The sequence below is a fragment of the Tribolium madens genome, unplaced genomic scaffold, assembly GCF_015345945.1.
Source record: "Tribolium madens isolate multiple individuals breed KSU strain unplaced genomic scaffold, Tmad_KSU_1.1 Scaffold_19;HRSCAF=116;Tcas5.2_LG9, whole genome shotgun sequence".
Classification (NCBI taxonomy): Eukaryota; Metazoa; Arthropoda; class Insecta; order Coleoptera; family Tenebrionidae; genus Tribolium; species Tribolium madens.
In genome coordinates this window covers 7930377-7957740 of record NW_025400983.1, presented here as the reverse complement: position 1 = coordinate 7957740, position 27364 = coordinate 7930377, and the positions used below count along the sequence as shown (strand labels likewise).

At 34.2% G+C, this 27364-nt stretch overlaps 2 protein-coding genes across 2 annotated transcripts in view; both read left to right on the top strand.

Annotated features, from left to right (window-relative positions):
- Nucleotides 1-5823, top strand: part of LOC123015978 (octopamine receptor beta-3R-like) — a 32470-nt gene extending 26647 nt beyond the window's left edge. The window contains exons 3-4 of the mRNA XM_044416116.1: nt 2326-2437; nt 4547-5823. Of these exons, the coding sequence (XP_044272051.1) occupies nt 2326-2437; nt 4547-4760 (326 nt within the window). The 3' untranslated portion in view covers nt 4761-5823. The remainder of the gene's footprint in view (nt 1-2325; nt 2438-4546) is intronic.
- An 858-nt stretch (nt 5824-6681) lies between these two features.
- On the top strand, nt 6682-21733 carry LOC123015977 (octopamine receptor beta-1R-like). Its single transcript, XM_044416115.1, has 4 exons — nt 6682-6784; nt 6903-7710; nt 18682-18900; nt 19404-21733. The coding sequence occupies exons 2-4, from the start codon at nt 6941-6943 to the stop codon at nt 19771-19773; spliced, it is 1359 nt and encodes a 452-aa protein (XP_044272050.1). The 5' UTR covers nt 6682-6784; nt 6903-6940; the 3' UTR covers nt 19774-21733.
- The last annotated feature ends 5631 nt before the right edge of the window (nt 21734-27364 follow it).

Genomic DNA, 27364 nt, shown 5'->3' with positions numbered 1-27364 from the left:
CGAGAGTCTTGAAATATTTAAAAATAGAGATAATCTCATGAATTCAGACAACGGCCCCATTCCCTTTTCTCCCCTCTACTCGTTAGTTGAGGGTAGGGAAAGTGAAAGTCGGAAAATTAGTATATAAGGCATTACCATTGTTAAATTAGTTAGTTTTATTCTCACCTGAGGATGACCACTTTGTGGTCGAAACGCGTTGTGCTATTAAAATAAAAGTTTGGTGTGACGGGCTAATCGTGTTTTTGTTCATGATTAAAATGTTAAAAAAAATTCTACAAAAAATCTACAAAAGGATATGAGTTTCAATTTTGCACTTTATTTCTGTTGAAAAAATATTTTTTCCGGTTTTTTTACTACAGGCTTTTAGGAGAGGAACCAAGGAAGCTGTATCCTAAATTGTAACTCTGTTTAATGTTATTTGTAGCTTTTATTGGCAAAATTCTTGTACTCATCACTGTCATTAAATAGACATAAAAAATTTCAAATGTCAAAAAATAAATGTCAAAATTTTTTGACACCCTGTATTCACAACAAAATTTTTCAATCCGTATAACCAGCCGGAAAATACACAGAAAATAGGATTTAAAAAATTTCTCTTTTTCATGTTTCTGGTATCTTAATCTTTATTTGAGGCGCGAGTTCTGACACAGCCCTGTATATTAAAACAAAAATCAGGCAGAAACAAAGTATACATCACTTTTATATGTCGTCTAACGTCTTGCTGCCTTTTAGTCAGATTAAAGCTCAAAAGAGAACGAAATGAAACAAAATCGCCGTTTCCACCTGTTTGAATAAATTTTTTATCAAAGTTGCACTGATACAAAGTACAAAGTATCAAATCATTGCAGGATCATTTAGAAAGTGATTCGATAATTAAAACTGGAAACCTTTCTATCTAGAAATGTAAATGCAAAGTCGAACGCCGACGGCTTGCTCGAAATAAATATATCTCTGAGAGAACGGGGCCAGCAATCAATGACCGAATAATCGACTAGTGTCAAACTTATTATTGGCATTTAGCATTACTAAAATTAATTGCCTGCTTCATTAGAATTTCACTGACTGTGAACGTAATTAATTAAAGGTGTCGCAGCAAGCTAACCTTCCTGTTACCATAGTATCGCAGTCTTGTGCCTCGTCCTTTGAGTGGCATCCTTTGACGCTATTTGATACTTGATTTGAGCTTTTAAGCTCGGCTTATTTGCTCAAATAACAGCTCGGTCAAAATTTAAGGCCATTGTATCATCGGACGAGGGTGCCTATTTGTCTTTTGAATAATAACTCTCTCATAAATCATGTTTCATTTTTCACCCTCCACTATCCATCAATCCGAATAACGCACTCTTCCATCATCTGTATAAATAAGAAAATTCAGAGATGTACGCCCAGGAAGTAACCCGACCGCGTTTATAAAACCATTTCTTCTTGTGACAGTCTGTCACCTATTCTGAAAGCGTCTCCGTGAAATTCAAAAATAGAGAATATTCAATTTTTCTTTCACGTCTCTCTGTACATTTTCTAATTTTATTGCACTATACATAAATTGAGTTCGAAGTGTATTACATTACCGAAATCTTCCGTTTTCATTTATAGATCATTTCCCACCACTGATTATGATTAGCGAAAATTCTGACGAAACGTAACAAGTTCTCTTGTTCTTTTAATTTAATAATAATTCCTCCTTTTGTGTGCGGTTTCACCAAAACAGCATTAGACACCGTTCTTAACCAGCATGTAAGTACTTCTGGGTAAATATTGCCGTAGCGTCCTTTTAGGTTTGAATTAATGTTTGTCACCCTTGATATAAATTAATTAAGAATGATTTATCGGGTTATCAGTGACCATCCTTGTACATTATCCGCTCCGATGTCAATTGATCGCCTAACGCCAAGATGTTGAGATAAAACGCAACATGCCTAAATTAGCCTTGATTTAATCAATAAGAACCTATGCTGGGTATAATTAAATTATTAACATATTAGTCCCGCATATCGATCTCTCCCTTCCCAAATAACAACTCACGTCCAACTCCTCTCGAAACCTGTCTAATTTTTGCCATCTCAAACGTTAACAACTTACGGGGTCCTTCAGACCCTTGTGCTCGTCAAAAGCAAGTGTTAAATCCGTCACGAAACGTCGACCTTAACTAGCTTACGCGTGTGAATTAACCCCTTTAATTATATTGTGATCTACCTAGAACACGGACCGATAACTTGCAACAACCCACCCGACGCGACGCTGCAATTCCCCTTAATCATGCTCACTCAGCTAGTACCTGGCTCCAAATTAATTTCCCCATACGATTGACCGTTTATTCTTTTCCAGGAACCTCCATTCGCCAACAGTCCAAAAGCTGGAGAGCTGAGCACAAGGCCGCCCGCACCTTGGGCATAATAATGGGTGCTTTCATGTTATGTTGGCTTCCTTTTTTCTTATGGTAAGTACATAAATCTGACACTGAGAGGACGCGTTGTAAAAACCGCACACACGCACAAAAAAGCTTTTTTCAAATTTTGTTCTGTTACACCCTCGAGCTTAAAAGATATAAGCTCGCACTTTTTTCTTCTCCCAGAAGCGACTCAAATAGAGCTTCAATAACCCCAAGGGACGTAAAAGCGTATTAACTTGAAGCATATTCTTAAATAAATCTCGACAGTCAACAGTTAATTGCCAAGCTTTGATCACATAAGGTCATCTATTAACATTTCTCTTAACACATTTTCAGATGTATCAATCAATTATTTGCCCTGTTGCTCTGACGTTAAATAGTTGATGATTAATAATACATAGGTATATTAATTACACAGAAACAATAGGTATAACTATTTCCTTCTCCGATTCACGTCATATTTGCTTTTGCCGACTTTTAATCATGTAAGCCCTGGTAAACAAATAAAAACGGATGTTGTTTTAAGCTGCACTAACCCATTACATCCTGAAAAGGATTAACAGTGAATTCTGAAAGGATTTAATCACCTTTGCAATTAATATTCTCATAAAACCGATACGATTATATCACAAAAGCGCCGGTGGGTTATCGTTATCAGCATGCACCTACATTGTTTAACGCGATACTTGTAAATGTCGGGAGAACTTTGTAAACTTTAGATTAACAAGTTTATGATGATATATCAGACCAATAGCAAAAGGCACTTCGGTCTTTTTTGTTTTGTTTGAGAAGAGTAGAAGAAACTCTTGATGATTAGACGAAAGTCGATCCAACGTCTTTGTGCTTCACACACTTTCGCAACCACAAAGACAATGGCAAAATGGACGTAAATCAAATTTGCACGCCTCAGGAATCCCCCGAGGAGCTCACGATTTGTTAGATGGTGGATTAGTAAAGTTAGCTTCTCGTTGTTAAACTTTTATCTTTTTAAAACCATCTTATATCGAAAATAATTTTCGAAATAATCATTCATAAAAATACGTATTTCCCAAGAATAACACCCTATTCAATGCGAATTTTCAACGTTTCCATGTTCAACTTGTATAGAAACTGTGCTTCGAGTGTCTACACGAATTTATGCCCGTATGCACTCGTAAGCACGCAATGCAATCTCCTTTTGGGAAAACTACCGATTCAATGAATATTCTCTCTGCCATGTACAGAACCTCTGCTAATGGGTCACTTACATTAAATATGGCCACAGTTGGAGTTGCGGTAAACAAAACTAGTTTCTAGTTTTAATAACATGCTGGGTGTTAGTTTGCCGTAATTATATGTATCTTTGCAAAAAACATTTAGTTCTAGTTACAAGTTCATGTTAGATGGTTTCTAACGCAAAAGCAAATTTGTTTAACGAAACATTTTCAATAACGTCTACCCACGCACGCAAAATATTTTTATTGCTGTCTCAGCTTTTATTATTGAGTGTGTTACTGCATAGTAAAAGTGGTATTGTGCCTCCTCAACACCACTCTGACTACGAAATCAAAACACTCCAAAAACACTTATGAATTTATAATTTTTCTGAGAACGTGGTTAATTACTTGGGCGAAAAGTTTATAGTGGAGAAAAGCCGGTAGGAATTTTGCGGGTCAAAGTTGAAAAGGTAGGAATCCTAAGTGGTTTTCGCAGCGGAACAGAAAGCTTTATAAAGCTTACTAGAAATACCCTTTCTGATACTCTTGTCAATTTTATTTTCTCATACAACGAAAAATCTGTATCTGATTGAAAAGCTACAGCGCATAATAATTGTATAAATTTGCATATGTTGGATTAGCAGTCAAACAGAGGCGGTTACAGCCCTTCAGAACACCGTTACACTCGTAATCACTACTGTAAAATTTATGCTCGCTCGTTCGTGGGTGTTGATCAATGTCTTTATTCAAAATACGAGATTCTTGTATCTTAGCTTCTCTAGAGTGCTGTTTAATTTTGCATTCGACGGAATAGCCAATTTGTCTAATGTACCTTTCACAAGTGCGCCAGTTAATCTTGAGCCGTTCGTGTGTTAATAGACTAGGTGGTTAATTTACTTGGCGGAAAACTACCGATTACAGTGGATGTTTTCAATCAAACGTTTTTTTTTTTGTTCAACAGGTATGTGATAACGACGCTTTGTGGTGACGACTTGTGTCCGACACCCGACTGGCTAATCGGCATGTTGTTCTGGGTTGGCTACTTCAATTCAGCCCTGAATCCGGTGATTTACGCCTACTTTAACAGAGACTTCCGGGAAGCTTTCAAAGACACCCTGCTTTGCGCCATGCCATGCTGCTTCACGTGTTGGAAGAATCCTGCAAGGTTTCTTTAGCCACAGGATACGTCGCCGGCTTACCAAGACGAGAAACTCTAACGAGCCGGACAAAACAACATCTCATAGAAATCTTGCATTGCCGCTGTTAAGTTTTAACGCCGCTTTTAATGAATTTTCGGTCGCCAATTCGAGTATTGAAAAAATCTAATTTTCAGCTAATTTCCAGACAGGGTCGACGACAGAACTGACGTTCTGCGTATGTTATACATGCAACGATTTAAACTGTTCAAAAAACGCAGGCAATAGAAGCGCTTAACGAAAATTAAAAGACGTCATGTCGTACACAAAAGCAATAAAAAAAAGACTTCTTGGCTTTCGTCACATTCTCAAGGACATAAATACGTAAAGAGTTTCCAACCGATAAAATCACTAGTTTCTGTGATATTAATTAAAGAAAGTTTGATTTGATTGGTTTGTAAATAGTTTGTTATACGAATGTGTGATAATAAAGATGTGATTTTAATTTTGTACATAAAACGCCTATTTAGGAAGATTGTACGATAAATGTATGTTTTTTGTTCCACATTTATACGTATTTTGTTCCCGGTCTTCCCTTTCTTAATTTGTTTTCGCTCAAAAACTGATGGTTTAAACATTTCTCATTTAGTTCCGAGCGAAATGCGCCCCCAAATAAAGAGTACTGTTGGGAATTGAAACCGCATCGTCTCTTCGTCAAAAATTAAATTATCTCTTTCCATACGTGTAATTTTCGACGGTCTAAATTGATACACAAACAAAATTTCTCAAGAGACGGTTTTGCATTTCAAATCATCCCAATAGTAGCTTTCGGTAAAGCTCCAAATAGTTCAACTATTGTTTGTTGCTTGTTGAAATGTTTCGTTGACGAACCGATTAAAATGCAATTTTTACAAAAAAAAATAATTTTGTATGTTTATATTTTTATTAGTTTGTTGTCGTCTAGACGTATATTGTATACAAAGGCAAAGACAATCTTGTAGGCCTATTTTGTAACAAGTTTTATGTCGAATGTCATCAACTAATCATTCGTGTTACATGTCATGTATAAAAGAAATATACCGCAAATATATTGTTTGTTGAATCCGCCGTTTTATGGCTTGTTTGCTTTTCCTTTATCCTTCACCAGCGATGAAATCATTTATTTGTTTATATACAAGTTAGCATACCTTTTAGATTAAACGATTTCAAAATAATTAATGAAAACCATTTAAAAGCTTTGAATCATGTTTACTTTCATAACGAATGAATATTTACAGATAAAATTTAATTACACAAGTTTATAAAATCATTAAATTTTATCGAAGCAATAAAGCAAACTGAAATATTCCGTAGAAAATGTTGCAAAATTAGAATTCTTCACTGCTAGGGTTATAAATGTCGTTCAATACTGTTCGCTAGAGGCAGCACGTGTTTGACTTCATAAGGAAAAGTGTTCTGTGAGAGTTTCCCTTTATGAGGAAAACTTCCACTAGATGACACTTCGTATGATAAAATTTGCTCTTTTTATAAGCTCAAGTTTATTAATTTAATTTTTATTGCTGTTAAAGTAATGTAATTTTTCATAAAAAAAATCTAGGTATATTTTTAATGTCATTCAAAACAGATTTTGTATTAATGACTGACAAGTCTCATTAACCGTAGGAGCCATCAATCTGTGATGATAATAATAAAATTGCAGCATTGTTTCAATAAAATTGTGTATACTAGCTTTTAAAAACTTTTATTTTCTTTCTCATTCATGATACATGAAATATAACACTTCATAAGCACTTTTCGGTGTCCGGATAAAAATATCTCTCAAAAAAAACCCAAATGTAACAGGTAATAGCCGAACGATGCTCAGGTGGGTAGTGGGAAATTCGCGTTTTCCATAAGAGGTCGCTTGCTTCGCCGCAAAGCCGCGAAAAGCTCCGGAGTTACCCTAAACTGCACAGTTTGCCGCGCGTTGCCGACTAAAAACTACCATCGTCCGTAAAACCAAAAGCAAAACGTGCCAACATTTTAGAAAAATCTTTCACACGCAATAACATTTTTTTTACAAAGTAAGTCCCCCAATTAGCGTCTTTTGACACCACTTGATTATTTATCATCGAGTTTGAATCGATAAGGCACCGTTTCAGATATCTATGAAAATTTATTATTTAGCTCGAATTTTTTCAGATGTCAAAACCACGCCAACTCCTGACTTAAACTTCACCATGAACGAGATCCTCGTCATAACGGACTTGGTGACTCAAGCCTCTTTTAAGAACTCCACTGATAATTCCAACGATACGTCTGAGGCAATCCACATATCCAACAACTACGCGTACGCTTTCCAGCCGACATGGGCGAAAAATTCTTGGCTTCTTTGCTTCCTGCTGACAGTCAAGACCACCGTGATGGCCCTAATAATAATTGCCGCTTTATTCGGCAACCTCTTAGTGATAGTTTCAGTGATGCGTCATCGGAAGCTGCGCGTTATCACCAACTATTTCGTCGTGAGCTTAGCTCTGGCCGATATGCTGGTCGCTATTTGGGCGATGTGTTTTAATTTCAGTGTCGAGATAACAGGAGGTAGATGGATATTTGGTTATTTTATGTGTGACGTGTGGAATTCTTTGGACGTGTATTTTTCGACGGCGTCTATTTTACATTTGTGTTGTATCAGTGTGGACAGATATTACGCCATCGTGCAACCACTCGACTATCCCTTGATCATGACGAATGCAAGACTTGCGGTCATGCTAGCCGTCGTGTGGTGCAGTCCGGCTTTAGTGTCCTTCTTGCCCATATTTATGGAGTGGTACACGACCGAAGAACATCTAGAATTCAGGAGGAAGCATCCTTACATATGCACCTTCACAGTCAACAGGACCTACTCAGTTATTTCTTCGAGCGTCAGCTTCTGGGTGCCCGGCATGGTCATGATATTCATGTATTACAGAATTTATGTAGAAGCAGATAGACAAGAACGGATGCTCTATCGGTAAGACTTCACCGGAATATTTATCTTTTTATTTTAAATAAGTGTTTTGGTAAATTTGATGCAAATTCCTACCTACACTACGTAATTCCCTCAGAGTGGATCCTCAAGAGATTTATGGTAATGTTTCAATCATGAGTAACACAATATCTGCATTCTCACAACAAAAAGGAAAATTGAGTAATACTGCCATTGATATCTAAGACTTTGTATAGAAAATTGAATGCAACAACGGACTAATACGACTTCCTCTTAAATTATAACAAACAATGCCTCATTATCGTTAATTGATAATTGTATTATAAATTGAAAGCCTCAATTTCCTTGCACCGGCGGTTTCATAATAACAGTTAATTAGTCACCTATTCAGCATCCATCAATTGGTAAAATAAAACTCTTCATACTTGGTATTGACCATTTGATTCAAGTACAATAACAAAAACAAAACAAGTTTAATATTCATGATTACACATCAGCCGTTATGTAGGATCAAAGTGTAATTAAACTCCTTCGTCGGAGAAACACAAAGCGGAAGCTCCCCTGTATTGTAAACTTGTCAATTATTTTACTGTTCGGCTAGAATTTCATGTCGTCTATTAATAATACAGTACACAAAAAACCTCTATCGATTCTGTACAAAGAGGACTGAAAACTGAAAAAAATCGCTGTCTTTCAAAAACCCCATTGCTCTTAAATCACCTAATCCCGCTAAATTAAAAACCTCACCTGCGTACGATTTCTTCAGATTTAAAAAGGGCTTTAATAATTTAATGTCTAGGTAAAAATTAAAGTCTCGGTTTCAAATGGAACGTTATCATTGAACGATTCTATTGATATCGACGACACATGTCCCATTGTGCGCAACTAAAAGATTAAAATGGCTTCACTGAGCCATTATATCTGCGAAACCAGCCATAAATTCGGCAAGGGATCGAAACGGCGTCATAATATCGTTATATGTACATTCCAACATAATCTTTTGAAACGCGATTCGCGATGAAAATGTCCGAAACTATTCACCGCCGACCCGGCGCATCCACCATTTTCCCAAGAGGAAATAAATCTAAATATTGTCATTGTTTAAGAAATATTTATTTCGTCAACTCGGCGCATCCACCATTTTTGATCAAACAAAGCAAAATTCATCTCGGCGTTTTTGGTGCAAACATTGTGATAGACTGTTTCCACAATCGGAAACAAAGAAAGAGAACGGGCTGAAACTTTTAATTTGCATATTAATACCTTTTGTGGTAAATTTTCTTTGATTTGACTCCATCATGAAGAAGCGGCCGTAAGAAATGGAGTTTGAGTGGGCTTTATTAGGTTTCGTAGCTTGAAGCGGATTCGCTATATCTACTATGCCTCGCACAGCTATAGGAAATAAAACTTGGCGTGAAATCTAAAATTAGTTTCATAAACTGTTTACTGAAATAATTTTGGCTAAAACTATTAAATAATATCTAACTTTCTCTAACCGACTAAGTAAATATTAGTTTAGATCACTTGACTCGAGTAAAGAAAGCTATTCGTTCCTGAAATAAGGTTACAATTCCGGGGAGTATTCCATAACTTATATTTTACTCTCGAATGGTTTTTGTCCCTTAACTTATATATTTTTCGTCATCGAAACGTAATCGATGAGACACTTAAATGTGAGATTATGTCTTATCGGAAAACATATTTGTATTTTTGTAAAAAGCCGACTGCAAAGAATCATTCTGCATAAACAAACGCCTCAACGTTACATGTTTTATATCCTCCTTTTCGATTCAAATATGTTTTTTGCACCCCCGATATGATTGATTTTCAAATCCTGCATTTTCGCTGAATTTTAAATTTGCAAATATCTAGATCCGGTGGTAATTTAATTGGAGTCGTGATTGTGAGCGGCTTTAGACGGATAGAAAATACCGTGACGTCAGCAATTACGTCTTGTCTTAAGGGAAATTCAACGGATTGCTTTGGAGACTCCCTACTAAAACCATCAAGAAGACCGGCATTCAAATAATGCTACATTTCCTTTAGTCTTTACGTAAATACCATCAAACGAAAATTAATCATTTATACAGGGTGCGTCAGAATTAGCGCACAACATGGGAAAAAGAGTTTAAATTTTGCACTTTGACTCTATTTATTTCTGTTGGAAAAATAATTTTTCCAGTTTTTTTGCTACAGACTATTAGAAGAGGAAACAAGGAAGCTGGAAAATTGTAACTCTGTTTAATGTTATTTGTGGCTTTTATTGGCAAAATTCTTGTACCTTTACTAAATAATTATAAAAAAACATATACATAAAAAATGTCAAATGTTATAAAATAAATGTCAAAATTTTTTGACAGATAGAATTTTCCAGTTCTGACCCACCCTGTATTTACAACAAAATTTTTCAATCCGTATAACCAGTCGAAAAATACACAGAAAATAGGATTAGAATAGTATATTAAAGTACAAGTTGCAGAAAGTATCTATTCAAGCACAAATTTGAAGTTCCGAAACGAGCCGCGTATCAGCAAGTTGAGGAACAAATGAGTGCTTGAAGAACCTTCTGCAACAAGTGCTTTATACTATTTTTTTCTATTTTGCCGCTTTCTATCATTTTATAAATTAAAAAACGAAAATTTTAATTTTTTTTTGAGAATTTTGCGACGGTTGGCCACATTTATGTGGAATAATTTTAGGCGGCTGTAAAAAATAAAAATGATTCTTATTTTCACATTTGAAAATTAAATTAACGCCAACGACTTATGCCAACACACAAATGACGTCATTTGGGTGCAGGAATAGACTTATTCTAACACCGAAATAGAAAAAATTTCTTTTTTTCGATTCAGTACATATACATAATGCTAAAACGAATAGAAAATATAAGGTTAGCAAAACAAAATGACTTTACAAAATCCCTATTAAATAAAAATATTTTTATCTTACAGGTTGAGTTTTTGAGCTACCTTAGACTATTGTTTTCGGTGATAGAAATCAAATATTATTCAGAAGTGAGATAAAGTATTCACAAGTGAGTAAATTTGACTATTGTATTATATTAACTATTATATTAAGTATTATATTTACTATTATATTTTTATAGGTGAATATTTTACTTGAATGAAACTTCATTTTTTGGATAGTTGCACCTGTAAGATAAAACATCGTATATCACACGTGATCAAAATGCCATTATGAAACTCAAAATTCTCACTCGCGTATAATGATGCATTTCTATCACTTATGTACTATTGTAAAGGACGTCCAAAAATTATGATCTTATAAAAACCACAAAATAGATACTCTTCCTAACCTTTCTTTAGTGAAAACAATAAAGCGCTCAGTAATTCCCGGTAACAACCAGTGCAAATAGCCCCAAGTCGTTTGTTCTTTCTCAAGTCCCGTAGCAGCTTCAAATGCATTAATGTTTTACCTTTCACCAAAACTCGTGTGAGTTTTTTTTTCATTAAAATTTTTGCCATCTAAACTTTAGTAGTTCTTCCTGGATCGATTTGCAACGGAAGTCAACATCGTCCCACACCGTAATAAGAGTCGTAATCTTGAATGGCAATGTAAAGTTAGTTCAGTCCTAATATCATCACAAACGGCACGTTTGAAGAGCCATGCAGGCTGAATCCTTTGATATCCATCGGCTGTAAACTATGCTTGTTAGTTACCATGCTGGGACGGCAGTGTATACCAGCATATTACTATTTTTACTGTAAACAGACTCTGTAGGCGCTATTCATTCAGCGGTGATGAAAATTACGACAAAACTCGAAATGCGGATATTAATTGAGCTATAAAGTGGGGTGGCTGGTCTGAATTATTAAATAATGGCCGGTACCTAGCCCAAAATGACGAGTATTACACGTCAAAACACACCTTTAATAAAATTTAAATTAAAATGCTTTGCAACTATTTCGCAAAATAAATTCAATAAAGCAAACGAGTTGAGTGGTTATGACGACGTTTATTTATTTACCTTATTCTAATTTAACTTTTCCTATTGGAAATTTCTCATTTCATTTAGCAAAACCAAAAATAATTGCAAATAAAAATCAGATTTCTGCCACGAATTGATTTGCGGATAATAAAATCAACCACCAACATTCCGTATTTATTCGCTTACAAATTTTGTTAACTCGTCACGTATATGAAAATGTTCAAATTAGCCGGGCTGCGGTTAAATGAAAATATTTATCTATAACATGATAAAAAAAATTAAAAATACAGAGCTTCCCCCGCAATAATTCGCCCACCACTGGAACCTTTTGCAGTAAAAAAGCACATCAGCAAGTTAACAAAACCGAAATTCGCTTTGCATTAAAAAAACATGCAGGCGTAAGGTAAACTTAAGTTTTGTGTAAATTCAATTCGATTCGTACATATGGTGATTCAAAGAACTCTACACTGTATCAACATGATTTCAGACTGACTTATACAGAGAATAAATTGTGGGAAGACAGAAATTTAATTAAAATTTCTAATAATTTATATTCGTCTTTTTGTCGGCGGTGAATTAAAACCACGATGTTAATATCAATTATTATTATTAAGTTCGTGGGTAATTTACATTTTAAATAAAGCTTCCTCTTTTTTTACCAATTCAACACGAGATTAAAATTCTATGGGAAAATACATAAATTATTCGGTGAGGGAAATCTGAGGTAAAACCGATTACATTTGTTTGATCTAAAATGTTACTTCTTGTAAGGTTTTTGGATGTTTTTAGGGTAATTATGCTTGATTTTGGGTGATATGTAACCATTTTTGGTGGTCTATCGAGGTGCATAAAAATTAGTGATTTTAGGATTTTTCCTTCGGAAAAACAGCAAAATTTTTAGGTTTTAACCCTGTTTTTAAGGTGCCAAATATCTTGGTCCAGAAGTAACATTTTCAGTCCTACTTTTAAAAACACTTATTGAGATAAAAAATACAATAAGACTGCAATAAGATTTCAAGAAACGACTTTTATTAAACCTCTCCTATCAAGTATTGAGCAAATCTTCAAATAAAAGAAATTCTGTTTTAATTAAAAAAAAAAGATCTCATAACGTCTTATAAATTACAGCGGGACATATAAAAAAATTACAACAGATTTATTTTATCGAACATTAATAATTCAAAACTCGAACTAATTTAAAAATTCGTATATATTACCATCTATTGAATAAAACATTTTCCTAACCTGACAATATTCATACACCTAACTTTTCTCGCCATTCACTGCTCCACTTCATTAACTTTTAACCTTACAAGAAAATTTCAGTCAATTCCATTGAAATTACAACTTTTTCTACGGCAATTCGTTTTCTAATATTTATCGATTTTTCAAACTTCTCCTAACCGAACTTCAATATTTCAAATAGCTCATTTCATCTCCTTCTTTTATTATCCCCAAGAGGATTAAATTTCTCTTCCCAAAAAAATATTGAGTTGTTCGCTTTGCAAATAAATTAATAGTGGAGAAACTTAATCCTTTAAAATAATGAAAAAGCTTTAGAATAACATGTCGTGACCAAAACTCAATACTCTAAAAAACTGATAAAACCTCCATCACAATTCTAATGTTTAACTACCGCTTGTGAAAATACAAACTTCCACTAAGTAAAGTTAAATATCGTAATGTATTTCGCTTCAGTAGGGAAAATTGTTATTCTTTCACAAAGAAATAGCGAGAATTGCGTCCAATTATTTCTACATACACATTGGATAAATACATACTTCAATTTTAGACGACTGCAAAAAAGTGACTAAGCTTTAATAAACAATCCTAAAAATTGGTATTCCCAATACGTTTTTATATTTTAATGTATATTTATGATGCCGATGCCGAGCTGAAATTCAGATATGTAACGAAAAGCGACGTGCTCATCCGTAAGCACCCTCTTCAGAAAGCTTTCTTTACGATTTATTTTTAGTAAAGCACAATCCAAAATGTATTCCAAAAAAGAATACCTTTATTCTTCAAGATCAGTAAAGAAGTTTTTGACCCTGTCCGGGACGAAATCAGCAAATATTCAAGTTGATGACCTAGTATCGGTTCATTGTTTTAAACAAAAGCCAAACACTCGTCTACCTCGATACATTTTCGAGTTTGCGCCATGTATAAAGAACAATGTATCGATGCGGCCGATAAAAGTTGCATCAAAGAGAGGAAAAATCGCAGTATTTTATGTTTTGTTTCAATTAATTGAAAAACTTTAGTGAATAGCGACGCCGAGCGACATTCGACAAAACATTAGTCGCATTTTGTTCTTTACTCCACGATGTAATGTATTTTTAAAACAGAAGCTTTGAGAAGATTGTTTTATTCCTTTGTAAAAGCCACGCCAATACACAAATTCAACGAAAAACTTTAAGAAAATAGATTTATGAATTAACTTAATAAATCGCATAAACATGCCTCATACTCTTGAATCCTACAAGCAACACCACAGAACTTGCTGAAAGTCTTCCTCAAAATGTATTATACAGACACATTACAAATGCAAGCTTTGTCTTGTTTTCAATATTTATTTAAACGATCGATTGCACTCCGGCACTCCGCACAAATTTATAATTAAGTAACTCGAGCATTGCTAACAAAATATCGATGCTGAAAAGATTCTGATACAAAATGTAAGCTCTGAATTAAACATCGGGTATCACGTGTAGTTCCATAATGCATGAGGATATGACAATGTAATTCGCTGCATATCTCTAACGCGGAAAAGTGATGAAACGCCTGTCAGTCTTTGTGAAAGTAGAAATTCGCGTGATCTTCGCTTTGAAAAAAATTCATATCTACTGTTTATCTATGTGTCCAAGATTCTTGTGCAATTTTTTATACTCTTTCTTTTCAATTACCGTCACGGCGATAAAGCAACTCCCTCAGGTTATCCCTCTACTCTCACCTGGATATCCCGGCAAAGTCGTCTCGAGATGTCCAAACAATGACGATGTTGTAAAAATAAAAGATCATGGACTATGTCGTGTTTGGTCAACTGTATTCTCAAGATACATCTCTAATCCAAGACCTCACCACTCCAACTGTGGTCTTGTTACGTCTACTTTCAACGCCTCTTGCTACCACCCGACAATGTCACATGTTGACAAATTACTCTACTTGTAACATACACTCAGGAAATGAATACGTTCAACTTTAATAATGTACAAGCGAATACGCCACATATTTGATATACCCGAGACGCGAATTCCATTAGGAATTACATTTTTCCTAAAGCCTCTCAAGTGAACAGATAAAATACGATTTCTTGAAAAGATTCCTCAATAAATCTGGACAACAATTATACACCTAATTATAAGAGTTTGAGTGTACTTTTCCATTAATCTCGGCTGTATTACCGAATAAAATCGCAGAGTTCTCGAAAACTTCATTAAAACTTAACGACTTAAACGAAACTTTGAAACATTTCCATTCTTCGGAGAAGTATACTTACTTCCTTTTATGATTTATCAGCAAAAGATCCGTGCAAATTGTTGCAAGGTTTGTTTAATTAAATTAATCTTTGCAAAAACAACTTGTGTTGTTAATTAGCTCAAATAACGGTCCGTCCGGGTCTACTTCATCAAATATTCATGGGATGACTTAACTATACGGTTATGACTAATTGAAATAAAAACCTCATTCAAGGTGCTCAGATTTTATATATTCTGCTTAATCTTTGTACGAAAAAATATAAGAAAAGAAAGCACAAGACGTAGCAATGGCTGTAGCAACAATCCCAATGTCTTGTTTTGAATTGGAAGACATTCTTTTCAATACCATTCGCTCTGCGCTTTCCCGATTTAATAATTTACCTAGCTTTGTCCACATTTTGACGTCCGTCACGGTGATTGAAATTCCGACAAAATTTGTCCAACTTTTAACCGTCCCAAATCTCCAGAAATCAAATTATTCTGTTGCCGGTAGTGTTGTAAGAGACAACCTCGATTTACGTCAAATTTAGACTGTCGAAACGACTTTTTCTACTGATAAAATGAAAGCTCAACTTTAATCAAAATGATCTAAAAACTTCACAGCTTGCTCAAAATTCGGAGCAACAACTTCGCGTACATTATAATTATTACAGTTAATTAAATTGTTCGACTAAAGAAACATCAAATAGGGGTAAAATTCAAATAATTATAAATTATAATTAATTTAAGCATTCAAACTAACATTTAATTTAAGCCATTCTTTTACTAAATGTCCTCTCGAATTATCAACAAAGCACTAAATAATTCAAAAGGTTAAGTGCTAAATAACAAATTTCATTCAGTTTGTAAACTAAGCTCTCCAATGTGACACCAGAAACCATCAAAACAAATCAAACGGTGTCAGGTGTATAATATCTGTTTACAATAGCTTTTGCATGAGAGAAATGTTGCAATTCTAGACGTCGGAATGCTAAAAACGCATGAAAATGGAGTAATAAATCAACTCGAAGCCTTTTTCAACTCCGTGTGTTGTATAAATATAAAATATACCATTGAGACAGAAGAAAAAAGATGCTGTTTATGTTTTTATTTGTTTTTAATAAAAATAACAAATTGTTCATTTCAATTAAGATTCGAATACAACGATAAAATTGTGAAGAAGCAGTAAACATTTTCTGAGATTTTAGAATAAATAAAACTTGTGTTTTAAACTCGAATAGTATATTTTGTAACAAGTTTAGAATATGGCATATTCCGCACAATTGGACAAGTTCTATGAATATACCAAACGAGTTTCATACTATACCTTTTCTGCGACTAAAATCAGAAATCTTAGCAACTGTTGAGATGGCGCCATCTGTAACCATTCTAACACTAATGTGAAAATATTCTCGCATAATGGTACAGAATATAACTAAGTCACTAGAATCACAAAAACAATTACCTAAAATTGATAATAACATCTGTTTTAAAAGCAAACAAAGACAACATTATCAACTTTCATTGGGAAATGCCAGAGAGAAAGATGCATGGACATACCTACCTTGCTTATTGTCTCAAATGTCACAATGAAAAAACAATCCAATTTTTTTTCACAAGCCATTTGAATTTTTTTTTTTGTAAGTTTAAGTTTTAAGTTTGTAGAAGTGTCAACTGGCTCATTTTCGCATTATAAACCGGAAACTTCCACTTTCAGAATTGCAACGTTCAGCACAAGTTGGAAACAAAGCTGTAACTCTTCAACATGTAAACTGTAGCAGGTGTGTTTGTGCTTCCCGATTTAAAAACGAGTCCAAGCATTGACGGACAACTCATAAATAACCATTATGTGGCAACGACCGCTTTATGAACGAGTTACCGTCACCGTGAGGCGGCATTTTGCGAATGCTTTCAGTTCGATCGGAAAACATCTTGCATGTTGAATTACGCGTTTTATGAGAGAGAATCAAAGGGTTCGATCAGGCATCTCTCGTAATTTCGGATTATAATTAATTTTGAAAGCTCCTGAAAGCAGATGTGCGGACGAGTTTATCGCATCTGTCGCCATCGCTGAAATATTCGTGTTCTCAGGTGTTGCACATCATAGACTTTTGTTAGCGTTAAAAATTCCGATCGATACTGAAACGAAAAATGAAAAATGACATGAAAATTCCGGTTGATCTTGACCCTCATTGATTTCATTTAGACGGAGAGGATCATAGTGCGTTTTCACTTTGCCCTCTGCTGGAGTTAGATTATCATTAATCATTTTGAGACCTCTGCGACATCATTAGTAAACAATACGATCTGTATCTGGATAAAAACAGTTAAAACATTAATTAGCTCATTGTTTTGATAGAAACTTTCCGTTGTTATCAATCGGAATTTTCACGGACCGTTGCCTGATAATTAAAGCTGTGCCATCCAAAAAAAACTTCCTAATTAAGACACATGAATACTTCTGAGTTAACGGGCTCCATCATTAAGCTTGAGTATTTAGGTTATTAAATTAATCACCCCGGAGCTGAAAAATATGTAATACGCATCTTGGAAAAGTGAAAAAGGCACAAATACAATCTTTTTGTTTCCTTGTCTGATGATCCTATCAGCAATAAATGCTTCCATTATTGAAATGACACCGAAATAAAAAGCTATATATGTTCCAAATTGAATTTCTGAATGCTGACGCAAGTAGAACTAAAAATGTATCGCGTTTCTGTCGGAAAATACACTACTTATTGTGATCCGTCAAGTCGGAAGTTTAAAAAAATGCAAATATGTGAGCCAAGCTTGATTTTATTGTATCTCTGGGATAGACAGAAACATTTAGCAATCCGCACGTGTCCTTTCAAGTAAACGTTGACTTGCGACGCCTTCGGAATTAAGCACGTGCTTTCCATCGAGAAAAATATATAACACGTTCGTAAAGCGACTTTAATGTACATCACTCACACAAAACAAAAAGCTTTTCGATAGAGATGAATTTTACAACGAGCTTTACTAATATTTACACGAATTAACTGGTATGCGTGTCTTTAACCGTGGTGTTTAGGTAAAGCTTAAGTGCTAAACGATGTAAAGCCAATCCGACTTTCCTACATTTTTCACTCGATCAATTATGAATGACTCTAATTCTGTTTGAATTTTTCTCAGGATCCTTGACCGGTTTAACTGTCATCCCTTTTGTACGGATGTATCATTTATAATAAAAAAGCTCCTGCTCGTTCGATAACAGTAATAATAGCACGAGTATTATCCAAATAATTGAATTAACTTTTTCTCGTTTCCAAATCTAATTTATTTAAGTTTGCTTGAAAATCCGCTCCGAAAAAGAAATTTTCACTCGAAGCATCTCTGAATAAACCCAAACAGTATTCATTTTAATAGAACCAAAGGAAGTATTGAATAATATATCTAAAATTCCGTGTCTGGGATAGGTAAACACCTACACTCAAAAACGAGATTCTTTTGTAAACTTGTGCTGAAATCAGAAAAATACGTATTATTTCGACTTAGGTGCCCCATTTCACACTAAAAACATGTATGCGAATGTTTGCTGCCAATAAATTGGAATCAATCACTTTCCAGGAGTAAGGTAGCAGCAGCCCTGCTCAACAAACACCTGCAAATCAACGGAATATCGGCAGGGCTAACGGCGCTTCGTCAATCGGTAGACGCAGGACTCGAATCCGAAAAAACTCCTGATCCTGGAACTAGCAGCAAAATGAAACGCGAAAGAAAAGCTGCCAGGACTCTAGGCATCATCGTGTCGGCCTTTCTAGCTTGCTGGCTTCCCTTTTTTCTGTGGTAAGACACCAAAATCTTTGAGTTAATTACGTATCACAAAAACGTTTTTAAATCCGAGAATAATCTCTTTAAAAATAGAATCATTAAGCCGAAAAAAGCGAATTCCTACAAATCCAGCTCGTCGCTGGACGGAAATTATCTGTCCTTAGAGTAAATCCTACGATTTAATAAATCCCAGAATTGATAAAAAAGAATTACACCAGAATAAAATATGTACTAGACATAATTAAATCATTGGCTTTAATCATAAACTTTTCAGGTAAAACACTTTGACACGTTCGATAACACAATTACGTGTAATGTTAGCAAGATGCATGACGAGATTGAATTACACAGGAGTTAGCGAATCATCCAACCTCTAAAACCAGTAACGTCTTCATCGCTTAGCTAGGGTTAAACTAAGGTTTATTTAACATAATTTCGCGTCAATTTTATATCTCTCCGGTTGATAATTAGCCCCGAGGCACGCTTCTAAATGTTACGTTTGTTATCTTGAATTTCAGGTACGTGATAACGTCTCTATGTGGTTCGAAACGTTGCTACAGTCCCCCATCAGTGATCACTTTAGTTTTCTGGATCGGTTACTTCAATTCGGCATTGAATCCACTAATCTACGCCTACTTCAATCGCGAATTTCGAGTGGCATTCAAGAAAACGTTGCAGACTTGCTGTCAACTGAGTTCTAAGTTGGTCTGTTGGAAATGGCCGAGGTCAAGGGGCGATCATCAGGTGAATTACAGCAACGCGTCGAGCGAGATGCACGTTAATAACCATCTCAGGACTGACTTACGAGCCGAAGGTATGGTGCAAAGATTCAGCTATAACATTTCCGAAGGTGAAATTATTAATTTGCAAAGTGAAGACGCTATTTAAGCGTTGAGGTTGTTCTGACATATCAAAGGAACTCGAGTGCATAGGAGGTAAAGTGTATAGTTGTTAATTAATTTTTTTTCCAGTAAAGCGTCTTAAAGTAAATTTTTATTTGATCTCAATTTAAATCTTCTATGCACTTCTTCCGAAGAGAACCAGTCAATAAATCAATAACACGGGACTATCATTTTTGAGTATACGATCATTAATATTTGATAGTTGAATTGAAATGGTTTATTTATTAGTTTCTGTGCCAATGTTTAAGATGATGGACACGTAGCATGGCGTCTTAGTATTTAATAAAGTTTTGATTGACGAAACAAAGCACAAAGTTGTTGAAATTCAATCTCTGATTTAAGGCGCATCACCGTATACAATTAACAAAGAAGACAAGACGCTTGTAATATTTCGACGTAATACAATTAAGCGACTTACACGTTTGTTTACAATTCCGCTTATTTCACTTTAAATTTTCTTTCGCTGAGTTTTTCCGACACTTACTCGCAATGTTATAAAATATTAAATCAGTCCTATTAGCGCCTCATCACATATCAACATTGTTTCGAAACTAGAAATTTTCTGGCCCCCAGTTCGTAGTTACTGAGTCTCGAGAGTGTTAGACATTAAGTGGTGTTTCAAAACCGGGGATCCATTAAGCAGTCTATTTTACCGAGCCAGTTATACACTCATAATGGCTATATTAGCATACCAAAAGCACGTGGAGGCCAACCACCAACGCGTACACAACATCCCCGAATCGTTGTAACAACAAACTTATTACAATTAAAACCGGAAAGGACTCGCTTTCGGGGAAAAAATATTTTCCCACCATATAAATTGGTTACGTTGTCAGTCATAACATAAGACGTATTAAAATAACGTTTGTTGATGACGTTGAAGTGACGTCTGTGAACGTCATTTATCGACCATTCATTGTCCTAGTGACCACAATTAAACCATCCTTCCTCAACCTCAACCTTCAACAGTTGAACAGTTGAGAGGCATCATTTTTCATCGATCAAGTTCCATCTAAGTAATTAAAGTTATTGTTAACATCAAAAGCATCTCCATCATCGTCGATTTAGTTATCAAACTTGGGTTAATATTCGAGTTTCTGTTTCAATGAAAATGTCGATTGTTGAGACTAGAGGTCAGGTCACGCGTGACAAAATATAAGGCTCAAGGTGGTGGGTTACGGTAGCATGCGAACATCATTATGGGCTTTACGTTATGATTTAGTGCTATAATACCTGTCCGAGGAGTTTCCTTAAAATGCCTTCTCGTCGAGAACGTGCTCGTATTAATATTTTAATAGAGCGCGATCCCCATCGATTGTACTTTAACGCATTTATAGAAAAATTGATAGCGTGACCGAAATCGTTACTATTATGATCGATTCCGTTTAAATATTTATAAGGCCGTGGACTTGATGGCAACTGAAACTAATAAATAATCCATTCATATACGTTCTATACTTAGAATAGACACTTTGAGTGGTTGTCGGAGCTTCTAAGTTGTAAAAAACTATCCGTTACCTGTAGTTGTTTCATATCAAATATAGAAGAGAAAACGACCAAGACGAGAACAATCCATTAGAAGTATTTTAAAGCTAAGTAAAACTCCAATCATTGTTGTATGATAAACCCTTTAATAAATGTAACACCAACAAAGATAGAGAATGTAACGTAACTACAGTGTACAATCAAAGACGTGTATCTAAAAAGTACTTGATTTAAGACTTTTCAGACACACTATCTTGTTTTTTTCGTTTCATGGACGGTGCAAAATGGTATATAAATATTAAAAAAATACCATTTTGTCTTACCAACAACTGTTAGGTGTATCGTCATACTAAACGTCCAAATAATAGACATAAGACCTAATGTATATGGATTGTATCAAATAATAACGACCATATTATTTCACTTTCTGACTCAGCAAACATTAAACCCATCATGATTTGTAATAATACCTTATAAATTTGTGATACACAAATAAAGCAATCGACTTATAGAAATTCATTTTTGAATAAAAGAAATGGTATTTCGTCATTACATAAAAATTATGTACCATTTGGTTTAATTGCCAAGTGCATTTATGTCGAAAATGTATTTATTTTTAAATAAACGTTGCTAAAGTTAAAATCGATATCGTTATTGTAAGGGTTCCTATAAACAAACCGCAATTAAAATTAATTGCGGCCGCTATAGTCCCGAAAACATTTTTCTTTTTTAGAAAATGTCTTGTCGAATTTGTAGGTAATTTGAAACCTGTCATGTATTATTATCAATACGTATTTTGTGTTGAAAGTCAAAATTCCACTTGAAATGGAATTCTCGTTACCGTATATGTATCTCAAGCCGAGAGATTTAAAATCTATTGCAAGCACTCGTCTACAAATATTAGCCGAGGAACTAAACCAACTACAACCAAAACCACAAGCCTGAATTATCACTTTCCTCACTCCCGAGAAAAAATTACTCCTGGCAAAAATTGATGTCTCGTAATATCCAATCGGAAAAATCGAGACCATTCATCTTAAAAAGTATCATTCTTTTTGCGAGATAAAACCTAATTTTGTATTTACAATCCAACGTTCAGAAATAAATTCGCGACTTTGGATGAAAAATCTCCCACCGAAGTGCTAATTCACCAGCAAACTCGAGTGAAAGATGGTGCGGAACAAGACGCCATTTTAGTCGAAACGGCATTTCTATGTCCGTTTCGGTGCTTCCCTTAATAATTTATCGAGGAACTTCAGGTGCTGGAATATATTTGTAATAATAGTTGGGCTGGAGGTAAGGGCTGGAATTTATAGCTCAGACTGATCGTTCGTTCTTGCGTTCGAACGCACTAGATAAATTTTACATTGGATCCACCTCGAGGCGTCTCGATTCTAATAAAGCTCCTGTTATTAATCTTGTTAATATCAACAAAATGAGATAGCTTTAATGCGATTTAGCACAGCAAATCGTCCCGAATTAACTACTGCGATTACTTTACCATTTACAAAACGAGAAACTTGAAATTTTATAACCCGAAATTTAAATTAAACATATAAATTATATAAAGTGGTACGAAATAAATATTATATTGCGAGAATCGTGTTATAAATAATTCAAAACTAAAAGAGAAGAAACGTTCTTAAAAATTGTATTTGGTAGGTCCAATGTCTGCCAAGTGGGAGATGTGACGAACACGGAATAATTTTATATTTCACATACTAAAAAAATTGTATTGTTGTAAATTTTTAATATACATTTTAAAATGATGACGCGGAGCTGAATGTTCTTGTTTAGTTATAATTAGTACATTAGTAAAGCTTCGTCAAGCAAAAAGCGATAACAGAAAACAGTAATTGTTCGAATAGCACAAAATAGAATTGATTTTGCCTTCTTGTTGAATATTTAACCTATCTGTATCTCATTGATAGTCTAATTAGACTTACTCATAAACCAGCTTTCAAATCCAGTTATTTCAAGTTGTTTTTAAACCAAAAATGTCATTGAAAGTATAGCTACGTTTTTTTGTAAAGAAAGAAGCAAAATAAATAAATAATCGTTGCCTTCAAAGAAAATAATTTAAACTGTCTTGGATATTTCACAGTTCCAATTTAATTAAAACGCAAATAAATGTATTACCAAGTGAAGTTTAGAAGCAATTTTCAAATTAATCATTTCACTAATTAATTACTAATTAATTGTTACTTCCACAATGTTAAAAATCGCACTGCGACGGGGCGTCATGTATTAATTATTAACTGGTTATTGTGTAATGTTATTCATCCCACTTTGGGTCTGAGTTATTAAAGGGTAAGTGGTGAAGGTCACTATTAAAAAACTTTTCTGTGAAAACAATTCTTCATTAAACATCTGCCATGATTTTCATAATTTAATGATTTTTACTTGCTGTAATTTACATGATTGGTCAATTGAATGAGGTGAGGAAGCTCACTGTTTTGACCAACTTAATTAAAAATAGTTTTTTTTTGGATTATGTTAAAAATTATTCGAATTTGTTTTATTGTTGTCGAAAATGACAAAATAAAAATTTAATCCTTCAAATTACTTTACTTTGTGGTATTTTAGTGCAACCAGTTCCTAAAAAATTTCAAAACTCCTTGAGCTTACACTAAGTTGATTCTTTTGGCAGTATCTTTAAAAAAAAAACAAAGTAAATAATAGGTATCTAGAATAAATTATACTTATGTTAAAAAAATTAAAAACAACTTTGCTTAATAGTTATTTTCGATACAAGTGCGCTGTCAAATTATTTTTCAGGTCTGAGACCGAATTTTGCGGCACGAAGCGAAGCTAAGTGCTTCAGTAGAGGTCGAAGACCTGAAAAATAAGACAGCGCACGTGTATCGAACAACATTTTTCATAATCGTCAGCGAAATTTCATAAAAAAACGTGAATTTATTGAAAATTTTGAGGTTAATTTTGACAGATGTCAAATCAAGTATATAAATTGAAAAATTTATACTTAGTTATATACCACTCTTCGTCTTATGTATCTAAGGGAACGATCATGAAATAGTAGATTATGTTATTAGGAGTAAAAGTGATTGATTTAACTGGTGAATAACTGGTGTAGTTTATAGTGCAAAATGTCGAATGCTGATAATCTACCTTGTACCTCTCTAGAAAATGCTGAAAAAACGAAAGAGACAACAGTGGTAAATGTCAAAGTAAGTGTCAAGTAAAATTGAAAACGGCTAGGCGTAAAAACAGTGTTTTTACTCCATGTCTGAAAAGTAAAACTTTTAACTTTTCATTTAGTCATAAAAGTGGTCACTTTTGTGACTTTTGCGGATAAAATATATTTATTACTTTATTAGAATAAATAATGTTACAATCGTTTTGTCACTGATATTTCAGTTTTATCTTCCTGTTGGCAAAATCTACAAAAAGATATATTACAGTATTCTGTTGAAACATATGTAAAAAATTCTAGCTTTGGTCCAGAAAAACAACTAAAAAGTCGGCATCGAAAATTCGAATTATTGAAATTTCAATCAACTGGAAACTGTAGAGAACTTAAAACGTTCAAATATTAAAAAATCTGTTCATTTGTTTTCTGAAAATCAATATTTTCTATATAAAATATTGTTATTTTGTTCATTTAGTATTTGTTGATGTGTACATGCATTCAAGTGATAAAAAATAAACGCGAAATTATCACTTTGCAGTTTATTTGATTGTAATAACCAATAAACGTTTACAAAACTCTTGTAATTGCTTTGCTCGGCTGGCTATTTCTGCTGCTTATTGATTGCTTTCAGCTCGTCTTTGCAGAATACTATGTGCAGTCAGAATTGTACATTACCATTGTACTAAATATACAATAAGCATACAATACTTAATAAGAGGATCACAGTTCGATTACGTCCTCTTCTTAGTAACCAGATCGCATTTACTTGCAAATTTTCCACAACGAGTAATCGCAGAGCTCGTTAAAAGTGATGCCACGCATAATACAGAAAAGGTCACGAACCGAAACTCTTCACCGCTTTTTTCTTGATTAATTTCAAGCGCGACGCAAATAAATTTGAATATTATTCATTGCACGAAAGAAAGGTTTCCTGTGCAACTGCAAGTGTAAATTGGAAAAGGGACAACCGGGAGAGAAAAATAATTCGTAATTTAGAAACGTTTGGGTAACTTTGTTTCGAGGAATGCATCGATACGTTCTAGAAGTTGAACGAAACCTATAATCCTGTTTTCTTTTGGAATTGTCCGGCAAGTTATGGTTCGATTTCCTGAGTGCTTGACTTTCGTCCTTGGTAGAACTAATAATTTGTTATATGTAGTAACTTGGAAGTTTAATTTGAGTATCTGGTGTGGACAATATGAAGCTTCAGGGTAAATTCTGAGTCGAACTTGTCATGGAAAATAATTTAATCCCGAGTAAACTCTAAAATAGTTAAATGCCTTTAACAAAGATACCGTACTCAAACATCTGTGTTTTAATAAAACAGTTTATTTCACAGCTGTCTGCTATATCTTCACCAGAAGTTAATTTAACGTTGTTTCATAAAAAGACGTACAATTTGTGTCACTACCAGGTAGTAAAACGTGATTCTTTAAGCAAAGCCTTTGAATGTAGTACACATATTGAAAAGTGGATTTAAAGCTTTGTTCACCTTTACAAAAGTCAAGTCTAGTGTAAAAGAAAAGTTTTAAAGTATCGATGAAGCCAAAGTAATGCGATAAGTCTGTCCTGAAGTGAATGTCAAGCCGACTCAGATATATATTTATTAGAATGCGATTAATATAAATCGTGGCTGTGATAAATGTCCCACCCAAAAAAAGATCTATCAGCAAATAAAAGAAAGAAAAATCGTCTGGCGGCCTTGTTACGTGTGAAGACATAATTTCATAATGAAAGAAAGTTGCTTAGACACCTGAGGCCATTTTCGTGTCGACTTCACCCGCAAGTTAATTGATTTTATCATTTACCTGATAAATGCAAGTCAATAAAGTCGACTTCTTGCGACAAATCTTATGTTAAACGAAGCATCTTCAAAAGACGCTTTTCTGCTTACCTGACAACGACACGCATAATTTTCATTAGACGCCCCACATGTACGTTAAATGTCAAAGCATCATGGAAATTATGTACCGGCATGGAGCTTTTTCATAGAGAAAGAAGTGCAGATAACGGCCCAAATAAATTATTTATGACGACTTGAGCTATCTATTGATTTTTCACAAATTGCGATTTAATTGTTACCTATACCGACAAGCCAATCAACTCAATTATCAACTCAAATGCATAAAGCGACGACCACATTCAAATTTCAATTTATTTTAAAATAAATCAATGTTTCAAACAGCTCAAACTGATTAGTTCCTTGAGCTGATGGACCTCATAACATGACTTAGGTAATTTAATTAAATGGTCGCAAACTTATCTTTTCACTCTAAAGTTTTTGGACAAGTTAGTCCTGCCTCTAGTTCACAAAGGACAAACTTCACTTTTACAACCATTTAGAGTTATTTAACAAGCCGACCAAAAAATTTAGTCATCATTTTACCAGTAAAGTTGTTAGTAACACAAATTCAACATATATGTAATTCTTGTAATGCCTGGTATACCCCGAGGATCTCATTATTTTGTAAACCCCCATTATTTCTAGTTTATATAAATATTATAAATTAAGTTCTGTAAACAACAACAAATTAAAAACTATTATAATTGCTAATAGTCGTTGACTTAAGACAAACTAAATGTAGTGGAAATTTCATTTTATACAGCGCTGTAAAATTTCGCTATAGAAATAATCTCATTTTATTTACAATTTTAAAAGATCACGTTTTGCATTTTTCGCATTAAACATTCAATTTTTCTTTTCTTTTGAATTTGAAGTTATCCTTTGATAAAACCACTCATTCTGCATCAACTCTGCCGTAAATATTTTTTGGTGTTTCAGAGGTTAGTTTGCGTGGTAAGGTGGTCCCAAATAATTAAAACTCGAGTCGAATTTGTTAAAAGTTTGTAGTTCAGACTTTTAAAACAATGTTTGAAGAGAGTTAAATTTTGACTCGAAGGATGACGTAGGCTACGTTGAAAAGGGTAAGAATATGTAAAA